Raw genomic sequence first — 13131 nt, 5'->3', positions numbered from 1 at the left:
TGTTCATTACTCAAGCCTGAGGGGGAAGTAAAGAAGCAAAAAAAGACAACCCAGCATGCCCTGCAACTTCCGTTGAGCGGCAATGTACCAAATAAGAGTCAGGTAAACTGGGGAATGATCATTTATCAACAAGAAAAATAGTGATTTTTAACTTGAGGATTGCCTGGTTGGTATCCTAATTACCAGTGGCGTAGCTAAGAAGCTATGGGCCCCAGTGCAAGTTTTGCATTGGGGCCCCCCTGCTATACATGACAATTCATATGGTTCATCAAAACCATACAGGTCAACCACAGTGTCAGAGGTGCAAGAAGGGGATGGGGAACAGCTTGTTAATGATTACTGCTATTTAAAGCATCTATAGAAGTGATTATTACCAGCACAGGAGAAATAAATACCTAATACTGTGGTTGATGGTGGGCCCCACGGGGCCCCTCTAGCCCAAGGGCCCCGATGCGCTCTCCACCTCTGCACCCCCTATTGCTACGTCACTGCTTATTATTTGTTTACTAGATAAAAAGAAAGAATTGATTTTTTATTTTATGCCCAACAGTAAAGGACCCGTTTCAACGTACTCAAATTTGCATGTGGGGAAACAATTGGATGCATGCTGCATTGTAAGGAATCCCGCATGTAAATCCCTATAGCTGCGCATCACCTTCCCCCACCCTATCTTGGTAAGCCATTCATGTAAACCTGTATGGTATAACGGACTAAGCAAGCCTTCCAAGCATATTACATGTCCTGAACAATGTTCACAATGTGCCTGAACCTCCAACCACCCTCTAAAGTCTGTCACTAATCTCATTGCCTCTGTTATCCTATTGCTTATATACCAGACAGTGCACCCAGTTAATACCTCAGGGGCCGAAGCCTCAGGGGGCTGCTGTGCAAGGGGGATGTGGACATGGAAAGGCTGCGTAGTATGGATGAGAGCTCAAGGCAGGATTTCTAGTTTTCCCACCCCTAGGCCACCTATGCTGGAGGTCACATGTGCAGCAGTGCCCCTTCCATTCCATGTACAGCCCCCTCTTCTGTGTATAACATCTACACTATGTACTGCAGCACACCTTTCATGTACAGCTCCATTGGGGCATCAGCTTTAGTTTTCATGTGTTGCTCCCTATTTAAAACCTTCTCTTTCATATGTAGTAACCCCTATTTCATGTCCAGGTTTCCCCTTGGGCTGCAGCCACCCAAGGCCCAGGCCTTTCCAGAAATCTGGTCATGGGAGAGCAAGCGATGCAATTCAAAGAAGGGGGCTGTAAAGGGAAATGGAAAGCTGCTATCCAAATGAGGTGACTGTATATGGAAGAGAGAGGGCTGCTGCACATGGAAGGAGGGGCTGCTGCATATGGAATAGGAGGGGTTTAGTGCCCATGGAGAGGGGTTGCTGCACACAGAAGAGAGGCTGTCATACATGGTAAGGAAGTGGAGAGGGGGCACCACAAGGAAGTTGGCCCAGGGGAGCAAGAATGATAAATTCAGACACAGTCTAATTTCCTAGTGATTTATTCCTAAACATGTTACACCCACCAACAGGTCCGGCAGGCTTCTGCTAGCGCTGTTCCTGAAGCTATAGGGGCAGATGATAACGGCGGGGGATATTGAGGACCACATCTTCATCAGGGAAACAGCTGCAAGAAGAAAAGAGCCCAGTTACAAGGTACATTGGGCTTGATTCACTAAGCTTAGTGCTACGTAACAGCGCAAGTTATCTGCTGTTACATGCGCTAGTCAATCCGACGGTCTTAATTTAGTGTCCCTGCACGATACGTGTGCTATTGTCAGTGTAGCATGTGTAATCGGGGAGCAGAACTCTGTGCACGCTATGTTGCTGAATGGCAGCATAGCGAACGCTAACAACATAACGTGGCTCCACTCCTCCCACCCACATTAAAGCGCACCTGAACTCAGACCTCCTCTCTGCTCTAAAAGATACACAACAGCCTAATAACCAAAAACTATTTCTTTGTTACAGCTGATACAAATCCTAAAATAAATCTGCAGTTTCTACTTCCTGATTCATGGAAACAGACATGTTGTTAACATCCTGTGCTTTCAAATGGGTTTATCTACCAGCTCTGCCATGACAACCATGTGAAACGGGGAGAGATCAGATTACAATTTGTAATTATACACAGATGAGGGGAAATTAAACAGGCTAAACGGATTACGCACTTTACGCAGCCAATAGCATGCAGTGTCACTAAATTAAGGCCATCTGATTCACTACAGCTAACTCGCTCTGTTTCGCAGCACTAAGCTTAGTAAACCAAGCCCATAATGTGACAGAGTCTGAGTTTGGAGGGAGAATAAACCTGTGTCCTGCTCCAAAAATGTATAATATGCAGCCTTAAATCCACATTGAGCATCCAATATCAGAATTCCAGTGAGTCCCAAACTGCCTGGTAATTATAGGTAGTGGGCACACATTCCCACTCATATCAATACAGTCAGGATTTTGTTTCTCATGGACTTGAAAGGGGCACTATGGCAAAAAATTTTAAAATTGAAAATATGTGCTAACATATACAAATAAGAAGTATGTTTTTTCCAGAGTAAAATGAGCCATAAATTACATTTTTCCTATGTTGCTGTCACTTACTGTAGGTAGTAGAAATCTGACAGAAGCGACAGGTTTTGGACTAGTCCATCTCTTCATGGGGGATTCTCAGTCATTTATTTATTTTCAAAAGCGCTTAGTGAATGGCAGTTGCTCTGTCCAACTGTCAAAAAACTGTGAGGCGAGCAGGGAGGCTGGGCAGCATCATTGTTTAAATCCTTTTTATGGAATATTGTTATAAAGAATAAAAGCCTTGCTGAGAATCTCCTATGAAGAGATAGAATAGTCCAAAACCTGTCGCTTCTGTCAGATTTCTACTACCTGGCCCAAGAAAGTTGGCCCAAGAATTTCCAGCATGTCTGATCGATACATGCGACCACTTTTGGCCCGAAATTGGTGGCATCATCGATCAGGCATGCTTTTGGCAGCACCGAATTTCATCCGATTCAATTATAAAAGTGGACCTTAACTCTTGCACAGGAGATGAGGAGAACACAGAGAAATCCACCCTGAGTGTGTTTATAGAGAGAAGCCTGCTTATTTCTCCCTTCTCAGCAAATAATGAGCTAGTGTAATTTGATCTGTCAGCTGTCTGACGAGTTGTAAGCTAATATGTAAACACAGGAGGTTAACCCTGTCTGTGCTCACAGGATGTTACCAACCACTCTGCAGAATCCCAGTGAGTCCTATAAGCTGAAACAAGGAAATGTTTTACTTTAACTATGCTGCTGCTAATTTTTTAGAGCAGAGGGGAAGTTCTGGTTTCAGGTCTGCTTTAAGTCTGGAGAAGACCCAAACAGATGAGGGACTGTAAGATAGTAAAAATAGGCTTTTTTTGGCATTTTAAAGTTAACTTGTGACTTCTATAAAGGCAAAAAAATGGATACTTACTTTGGAAGGGGAAAGCCTCTGGATCCTAAAGAAGGTATCCTGGCCTTGTATGTCTGACTGTTCCAGAGAAGGGACCCCCAAGGAGTGGCCTCCCTGCGCATGCACACCAGCACCATCCCGCACGGGCTGTAGTGGAAATAGTCGAGTCTGATCGGGGCCATACTACTGCGCAGGGGCAGACAGCTCGCGGCTGATCAATAGCGTGGACCCGATCCGGCCTGGATATTTGCGAAAAAATGCAAGCGGGGCTGTGCTAGTGTGCCTGAGTGAGCTGCCGACGAGCTCTCTTTCAGGGGTTCCAGTGCTGGGACGGGGCTGCTGAGGGGGGCAAGGGAAGCCTCTTTAGGATCCAGAGGCTTCCCCCTCCCAAGGTAAGTACTCCCCAGGGGCATTTCTTTCGGCTTTAGGGACACTTTCTAAACATAAAAATCCTGGCTGTACCAATACCATAGTCCTCATCTTCTACTCAGTGAGGTCCAGCTGTCTGCTCACTCTTACCCAGCCATGACCACACCCCTTTTAGAGGGGGATTGCAGTAACCTGGTCTGCCAGCAAGGTGAGACCCCCTAATGAATAATTACAGTCACAGACATCTGCTCACCTGGGTCTGTTGAGTAGCAAGTCTCTGCAGAATGTGTCAGTCTCCTCCTTCCAGGACCTCCGAAGGGAGTCTTCATCTCTCTGCAGATTCAACACCTCATCCTCGAGATCTGCAACCATCTGTGCAAACCAGTCCAACATGTAAAACCCACCAAGAGCTGTTACCTGGCCGGAGACCCTAGCTATGTCTCGATTCCTTCCTGTACAGCCACCCAACACTTATTACTTTCTATGCAAGCAAAGCAACTCAGCACTTAACTCCTTCTCCTGTGCAGCCAGCCAGCACTTAACCTCTTCTTCTCCTGTGCAGCCATCCAACACCTAACACCTTCTTCTCCTGTGCAGCCACCCAGCAATTAAACCCTTCTCCTGTGCAGCCACCCAGCACTTAACCCCTTCTTCTCCTGTGCAGCCAGCAACTAACTCCTCCTGTGCAGCCAGCCAGTACTTAACCTCTTCTTCTCCTGTGCAGCCACCCAGCACCTAACACCTTCTTCTCCTGTGCAGCCACCCAGCACCTAACACCTTCTTCTCCTGTGCAGCCACCCAGCACCTAACACCTTCTTCTCCTGTGCAGCCACCCAGCACCTAACACCTTCTTCTCCTGTGCAGCCACCCAGCACTTAACCTCTTCTTCTCCTGTGCAGCCACCCAGCACCTAACACCTTCTTCTCCTGTGCAGCCACCCAGCACTTAACCTCTTCTTCTCCTGTGCAGCCGCCAGCACCTAACACCTTCTTCTCCTGTGCAGCCACCCAACAATTAACCCCTTCTTCTCCTGTGCAGCCAGCAACTAACTCCTCCTGTGCGGCCACCGAGCACTTAACCCCTTCTTCTCCTTTGCAGCCATCCAGCACCTATCTCCTTCTTCACCTGAGCAGCCACCCAGCAACTAACTCTTTTTTCTCCTGTGCAGCCACTAAGCGCTTATCCCCTTCTTCTCCTGTGCAGCCATCCAGCACCTATCTTCTTCTTCACCTGAGCAGCCACCCAGCAACTAACTCTTTCTTCTCCTGTGCAGCCACCAAGCGCTTAACCCCTTCTTCTCCTGTGCAGCCATCCAACACCTATCTTCTTCTTCTCCTGTGCAGCCATCCAGCACCTATCTTCTTCTTCACCTGAGCAGCCATCCAGCACCTATCTTCTTCTTCTCCTGTGCAGCCAGCCAGCACCTATCTTCTTCTTCACCTGAGCAGCCACCCAGCAACTAACTCTTCCTTCTCCTGTGCAGCCACCAAGCACTTAACCCCTTCTTCTCCTGTGCAGCCATCCAGCACCCATCTTCTTTTTCACCGGAGCAGCCACCCAGCAACTAACTCTTTCTTCTCCTGTGCAGCCACCAAGCGCTTAACCCCTTCTTCTCCTGTGCAGCCATCCAACACCTATCTTCTTCTTCTCCTGTGCAGCCATCCAGCACCTATCTTCTTCACCTGTGCAGCCATCCAGCACCTATCTTCTTCTTCTCCTGTGCAGCCAGCCAGCACCTATCTTCTTCTTCACCTGAGCAGCCATCCAGCACCTATCTTCTTCTTCACCTGAGCAGCCATCCAGCACCTATCTTCTTCTTCACCTGAGCAGCCATCCAGCACCTATCTTCTTTTTCACCTGAGCAGCCATCCAGCACCTATCTTCTTCTTCACCTGAGCAGCCACCCAGCACCTAACTCTTTCTTCTCCTGTGCAGCCAGCCAGCAACTAATTAACCTCGGGGTAGGGAACCTATGGCTCAGGAGCCAGATGTGGCTCTTTTGATGGCTACATCTGGCTCACATACTAATCAGTAGGGGTTGATTCACTAAGCTACACTGCTCAAGCAGCGCAGCTTATTGTGGCAGTGCAAGTAAAATTTCCAAAGTAGGCACGCTACTGCTGTAGCATGCACTACAAACTTACTCGCGCTACCCAAAACGAACGGCTGCACCAGTTGTCCCACTCTGGACTCTGCAAGGTCCAGTGACTTTGTAGGACGAGATCCCCACACTTTGATTGGCCCAATAGGCAGCCTGTCACTTGACAGGCAGCCTATTGGGCCAAAGTGTGGGGATCTCGTCCTACAAAGTGAATCAACCCCCAAGTCAGCTAGCTAATTGTACAAGCTGTTAGTCGGTATTTCTCCTGTCTGGCTCTCAGGGAAATTGCTGATGTTGCCGAAACCCAAGAGAAGCTGAAGACATGTCTAACATTTCCGCTGCCTAACAGATCAACTGTATACACATCGCCATGGCAACAGGGACGTGAGCCCTACTGTCCCAGTTTGAAACATATTGTATGGCTCTCACGGAATTACATTTTAAAATATGTGGTGTTTAGGTCTCTCTCAGACAAAAAGGTTCCTGACCTCTGAACTAACCACTTCTTCTCCTGCACAGCCACCAAGTGCTCAACCCCTTCTGCTCCTGTACAGCCAGCCAGCACCTAACCCCTTTTTCTCCTGTGCAGCCAGCGAGTGCTTAACCCCTTAACCCCTTCTTCTCCTGTGCAGCCACCCAGCACTTAACCCCTTTTTCTCCTGTGCAGCCAGCCAGCACCTAACCCCTTCTTCTCCTGTGCAGCCACTCAGTACTTGACCCCTCCTTCTCCTATGCAGCCACCAAGCACTTAACCCCTTCTTCTCCTGTGCAGCCAGCCAGCACTTATCTCCTTCTTCACCTGTGCAGCCACCCAGCACCTAATACCTTCTTCTCCCGTGCAGCCACCCAACACTTGACCCCTTCTCCTGTGCAGCCACCCAGTACTTGACCCCTTCTTCTCCTGTGCAGCCACCCCGCGCCTAACTGCTTCTCCTGTGCAGCCAGCAAGCACCTAACTCCTTCTCCTGTACATCCATCGGCCCTCCTCAGGCAGTCTTTGGAAGTACTCACGTCCCCGAGTATTTTGAAGGTGGCTCGTTCGCACTGCACATGTGGAAGCTAAGACTTGCGCAAGTGCAGTAAAGATACACTTGTCTTCGGACATACTGGGGGACGCGAGTACTTAAAAGACTTCCCGTGGTAGGCTGAAGACATATTCCATCAAGCTGGTCGAAGAATGTCACCGAGGCCTGGTGGTGGAACTACAGGATGAAGAGAGTACCAGGAAGGCTCTATGGGATACAGAACCACAATAGCAAAGAAGAACATGGCACTCAGGAGCTGTGCTGCAACAAGCTGTATTGGAGTCACAAGATATATGACATGTTTCGGGCGGAGCCTTTCCTCTAGTGTACTCTGTTGGTCTATGGGATACAGAGCCATCCCTCTCCATAGGTAAGTATCTAACTCTTATTTTCCCCCGCTTCACATTTATTTTAAATGCTCTTCTGTCTATACAGCAAACTTCCACTTACCACTTTTGCAGCCTGTACCGCCAGGCTCTGTACACACAGCACCCAAACACAGATTTATTAAATCAGACTAATAATCAAATGTCAGCTACAAATGTAGAGTACCTTCTGCCTGTTACTGGGTAGCTTGTTTCAGACACCTATCTGACTACTGCCCACCACACTGGATATCACTAACCTTCTGATAGGCCTGTATCTCCAGCTTCATCTCCTGGTTCTGCAGGCACATCCGTCTGAGAGACAGGGGAAGACGCTCCATATGATGCTGGAGGAGAAAAGTACATCATTGTAAAAATCATGTGATGTGCTGGAAACAAAGCTGGGTGCACACACTATTTCTGTCTACTGTCAGCTGGAAAGATCATTCAATGAAACAGCGCAAGTACAGGTGACCCCCGACCCCGCTAATAACATCATTAGTGATGAAATCATGTTGGATCACTACTGTCTGCCCTCTACTGTTCTCCAATTGTAGTCCCCACAGCAGGGTATCTCTCAGTCATCCTTTCCTTTCCATAGACCAGAAAAAGCTACAAATCTATGTGTCTGTACAAATATTGCATCCCGAATCTTTGCAAAAAAATGTTATGAAGATTCTCTGCCGATCAGTCGTTGATCTTTCATTTTCTCACGTGTGTACGCAGCTTAACCAGCTGAGGACCACAGGCTTAACCCCCCACCTCCCTAGTGACCAGAAGATTTTTCACAATTCAGTACACTGCAGCTTTAACAGTATATTACTCGGTCATACGACTTACCATCCAAATGAATCTTTCCCCCTTCTCTTGTCACCAGGATGACTTTCTTTTGGTGGTCTCTTATTGCTGCTGCTATCGTTAGGTTTTTTTTTATTAAAAAAAAAAAAAAAAAAAAAAAAAAAAAAAAAGGCAGCCATCAATACTTTTTCCCTCCTCTCATAGGCATCAGCCTATGAGATGGATTGGATTGTGAGCCGCTCGGAGGGACAGCTAATTGTGTGCTAGATCACAGCGCTGCACAGATGTAAAAATATTTTTTTTCCTTTCGTTAATCGCTTACTAGCCACGATCGCGGGCTGGCAAGCTGATCACGGAACCTCGTTCCGTATCTCTGCAGGGAACGAACGCGCGCGTTCCCTGCTAAACCCCGCCTCCAGAACCTGACGCCGATCGGCGGTTCTGGGGATGCCACCCTCCTGCTGCCGATCGGCGTTAGGTGATTAGAAGGGGGTTAAAGCAAACCTAAAAAAAAGGGGAGGGGGTTCATTTCAGTTGCAGCCTGATTAGGAGCGCTCCCAATTTTTTCCTGAAAATGTGTAGACCATTTATGGCTAGCAGCCTCAGGTTTACACTATGTTTTAATTGTTAGTAAGTGGTTAGGTCCCTTCCGTGAGTGCACGTCAACGCCGTGGAAGAGTCTAGTACTGAACAATCTGCGCGCAAACTGCTGCATCTGTTTTGAATGCAAGTTGTGTAATCTGCCCATGTGTGGGCTCTGCACATCTATGCAGCTGGTCAATCGGGTGCAGCCTGCATTTGGAAGCAGTGCCAATTCCTCCGTTGTATTTACCTCACCAGTGTTCAATCCCCAAGGCTGAAGAGGACAGGGAAAGCTTTATCAGGATCCAGAGGCTTCCCCTTCCCGAGTACCCCATAGGGGCACTTTTTTCCTTACTGTTCCTTTTTTAAAGAGAACCTGTACTGAAAAAAAGGGCCCCTGGGAGGTACTTACCTCCGGAGGGGGAAGCCTCTGGATCCGATTGAGGCTTCCCCTGTTCTCCTCCGTCCCACGGTGGACTCTCTAGGCCGCTCTGAATGGCAGCCATGTAAATATTTACCTTCCCCTGCTCCAGCGCAGGCGCAGTAGCGACTCTCGGCTCGGATCAGGCGGAACTAACCGATCCCAGTTGGGTCCGCTCTACTGCGCAGGGGCAAGTCGCCTGCGCAGTAGAGTGGATCCGACTGGGATCGTCTAGTTCCGCCTGATCTGAGCCAAAAGCTGCTACTGCGCCTGCGCTGGAGCAGGGGAAGGTAAATATTGCAGGTGCTACTGAGCCTGCGCCACAGCCTGACAATTTGTCCAATGTGGCTTCAGAGAGGCCTAGAGAGACCACCGTGGAACTGAGGAGGACGGGGGCAGCCTCAATCGGAATTCAGAGGCTTCCCCCTCCCGAGGTTAGTACCCACAGGGGCCCTTTTTTCAGTACAGGTTCTCTGTAAGCCAACAAAGATGGACTTTTCCAAAACATGGTTTTGCAAAACTATTATGGTGGGTAAATAATACTTATGGTGAGTATCGCTACTTAGGGAAAAAAAAAAACATTTACAGTGCATTTTACTCTGGGACAAAAGTACATCTTATGAGTATACTTATGAGTATACTAGTTTTTTGCTTTTATTTTGTGATGTTTAAAAGAATAAATGGTTTTATATTTTTTTCCCAGAGTTTCCTAAGCTAGAGAGGCCGATAAGGAAATAATCAGGAAGTTAGGACCTGTTGCCCACAGCAACCAAACCCCACATCTTACTTCCCCATAGCAGCCTGGGGATGACAGATTTCTTTCTCTCCATCGCTATTTCTCATCCCTCCTCCCTTGATGCGGTGGACATCATTTATCAGCATGTGATAGGCAGAACGTATTGCAGCCAATCAGGCTCCAGCTGTCATCACTCTAGCTGGACAGAATGGCTTGGAGGGACACAAGCGGCTCCCCCGTCAGAGACAACAGTCTGCTGGGTATCCCTGTGTGCTCGGCAGCTGGAAAGTGCAGCCAGCTCCGGGGACCGGCTGAGTCAGGCGGTTTGGCTCCTTTTTTGGAGCGCTGTTGGAAGATTTAGAGGAGGGAAGAATGTAGCTTATAGAAGAGGCTCAGCTGAGATCCTATATGCAACATGCCAGGCATAGCTCCAGGAAAGCTGTAGATCCCCCTGATAGCAGAGCACAGATATACCGCTCACAGCAGCCTTCCTCTGTATCTCTCGGAGATTTGGGGATTTTCACTCATTTACTTTCTACTGTTAAAACTGGTACTTAAAGAGAACCTGAACTGAAAATGAAAAGTCAAAATAAACATACACAGGTCATACTTACCTCCCGTGTAGTCTTCTCATCCATCTCTTTTTCCTCTACTGCGTCCTGTTTGTTCACTGTGATCAATTGAATTCTCTGTCCTCCATTTTGAAAATGGCCATTACCCCATAACAGCTTCCTGGTCAGCACACTGTTAAACTGTAAAATCCTCCACTTGAGCCATAGGGAAACATGGATATTACCTTGCACATTCAGTTGTAACTGACAGCTGCTGATATATAACTGACAGCAACTGGTATTTTTCAGTTCTGACAAAATATTGTTAGAACTGGAAGGGATCACTGTAAGAAGAAAATGGTGAGCTTCTGAGATGAACTGACGGTGAGGTATGTAATATTCATTTGCTACGTCATGTGTTTATTTTAAATAATTTTACTCACTTCAGGTTCCCTTTAAAGTGAACAAGAGACAAAGCACCCTCAGGTATTTTACCATATAGATCAGTGGGAACATTAGAGAAAACACCTACCATGCTTTCTGTTTTATTCTGCACTGCACAGCTTGTTTCTTATCAGACCTGATAAAATCCCTGACTGAGCCTTCAGTCTGGCTTTGCTATAATGACTCAGCTATAATTATTCCTGAGCAGAGCCAGCAGGGGGCAGGCTTGGACTTGAAAAGATATGAGAGAACACAGACTGAGCTATAAATATTCCTGAACAAAGCCAGACTGAATGCTCAGTCAGGGATTTTATCAGGGCTGATTAGAAGCAAGCTGTGCAGTGCAGAATGAAACAGAAAGCAAGGTGGGTGTTTTCTCTAATGTTACCACTGATATATATGGTAAAATACATGAGGGTGCTTCGTCTCTGGTTCCCTTTAAAGAGGACCGGTAGTGAAAATAACGAGTGGGAACGAGACCTGAGTAGAGACCTGCCTGACAAGAGGTGGGCATATTGTTGTGAGACGCTATTTAAATACAGTATGTACTATTCCACGTTGGAGACATCGTTAAAGCTTCTCCATCGGGTATATTATACCCCAGGTAGATATCATAACCTGGATAGCTCAAAATCTCCACACTGTTTTTGAGGTTGTCATATCACTGGGGATATGTGGCACATCTGGTGGACGTGCCCTAAAGTACAGTCCTTTTGGCGATCTATTTTGAATAGATGTTCTTCTATATTGTCATGTCATATACCTTTTAGTCCTACTGTCCTGTTACTGGGCGACAAGCCTTCCAGACTTTCTTTCCCAGCCCACAGTTTTTTACAACATGTTGCTGCAGCAGCAAGGAGTGTAATAGCCCATAACTGGATTTCCCCAAGCCTCTCAGTAGAGGATATTTTTTCTTTGGTTTTGGATATCATGCTAGCAGCTCATATTCAGGCAAAAAAAGTTGTAGATATGTTGGGATTTCATAGCACTTGCACCTGCTGGATCATTTGGCTGGTGAATGGTGGCCTTCCACATATATTACATGATTTCTAATATTCAGTTTGCTTGAGGTATAACCCTGTATGCTTTCTGATGGAGCCTGAGACTGTCTTGCCATTGTTTCGTCTTCATGTATTCTGGTTGCTAGGACATAGTGTCCTGTGCAAGGACACTATGTCCTAGCAACCAGAATATAAGTATAGTACTCTTTTTGATTGCTATAGCGCCTGCGTGGGTTTTATTTGGCGTTTAAGCCGTGTTCTACAAAAATTCAATAAAGGTTTTTGAAACGAAAATATTTCCCTAGTACAATGTATGGCTTCAATATTTTATTTGGAAATAAAGGTGCATTTTTTTCAATTTTGCATTCATTACTATTTACAAGCCCATATTTTCAAAATTAACTGTAATATACCCTCTTGACATACATATTAAAAAAATTCAGTCCCTAAGGTAACTATTTATTTTTTTAATTGTCTTTATGTAAAAGATTTATTTGGGTAATTATGGGAGAGTGTGGGAGGTAAGGTGTTACATTTTAAATATAGAAGTAATGCATGGATGTGTTACTCCGTTAGTTACAATGATTGGCAGTGTTCCCATTCATTCATCTCTCCTCTAATGCTGGGGATACACGGTAGGTTTCTGTACCGTGTATCGACCAGCTGATCTAGCCAGCTGATAATATTCAGCAGGTCCGATCAAGCCGCTCGACCCGCGCCCGCTCGATTCCCGCCGGCGGACAATGGCAGGGAATCGAGTGGCTGATATGGATCGCCGGCGGGGACGAGCGGGAACCGATCCGCGCGGACGAGAGGGGACACGGCTGGAGTTGATCCGGCGGGTAATCGGCCGCTGGATCGACCCGTCTATGCCCAGCATTACGGGAGGCTGTGGAAATGTGCGCGGGAGTGGATTCAGTTGACGATTATTTACCTGCCTGGGCAGGAACTGAAGTCCTGCAGACCTAAGTGGTGAAAGTGGATCTCTGGGTAAAGTCAAAAAGAGAAAAAAACTAAGTATTGCTCCAGTAAAGCTCTAAACCTTGGCCAATCCTTCACTTCTGTAATCTGAACTTTCATCTTTCCCCTTTTAAATCCGTGAACTGAGGATCCAGCACCTCCTCCATGGCTGTCCTATACCACTATTTCCGCTCACTGAACTATTAGAAATTAAAAGGAACCTAAACTGAGAAGGATATGGATTTTTCCTTTTAAAATAATGCCAGTTGCCTGACTCTCTTGCTGATCCTGTGTCTTTAATACTTTTAGCCACAGCCCCTCAACAAGCATGCAGATCAGGTGCTC

The 13131-nt window shown here is 46.8% G+C and overlaps 1 protein-coding gene across 3 annotated transcripts in view; it reads right to left on the bottom strand.

The window, feature by feature from the left end:
• Positions 1-1493: 1493 nt before the first annotated feature.
• Positions 1494-13131, bottom strand: part of C12H20orf96 (chromosome 12 C20orf96 homolog) — a 201969-nt gene continuing 190331 nt past the window's right edge. For all 3 annotated transcript variants that reach the window (XM_068264584.1, XM_068264583.1, XM_068264582.1), the window contains exons 9-11: positions 7554-7640; positions 4056-4174; positions 1494-1634 (exon numbers count right to left, since the gene is read on the bottom strand). In XM_068264584.1, the coding sequence (XP_068120685.1) occupies positions 1574-1634; positions 4056-4174; positions 7554-7640 (267 nt within the window). In that variant the 3' untranslated portion in view covers positions 1494-1573. The remainder of the gene's footprint in view (positions 1635-4055; positions 4175-7553; positions 7641-13131) is intronic.

This window comes from Hyperolius riggenbachi, chromosome 12 (genome assembly GCF_040937935.1).
Source record: "Hyperolius riggenbachi isolate aHypRig1 chromosome 12, aHypRig1.pri, whole genome shotgun sequence".
NCBI lineage: Eukaryota > Metazoa > Chordata > Amphibia > Anura > Hyperoliidae > Hyperolius > Hyperolius riggenbachi.
This window is presented reverse-complemented; position numbering and strand designations above follow the sequence as displayed.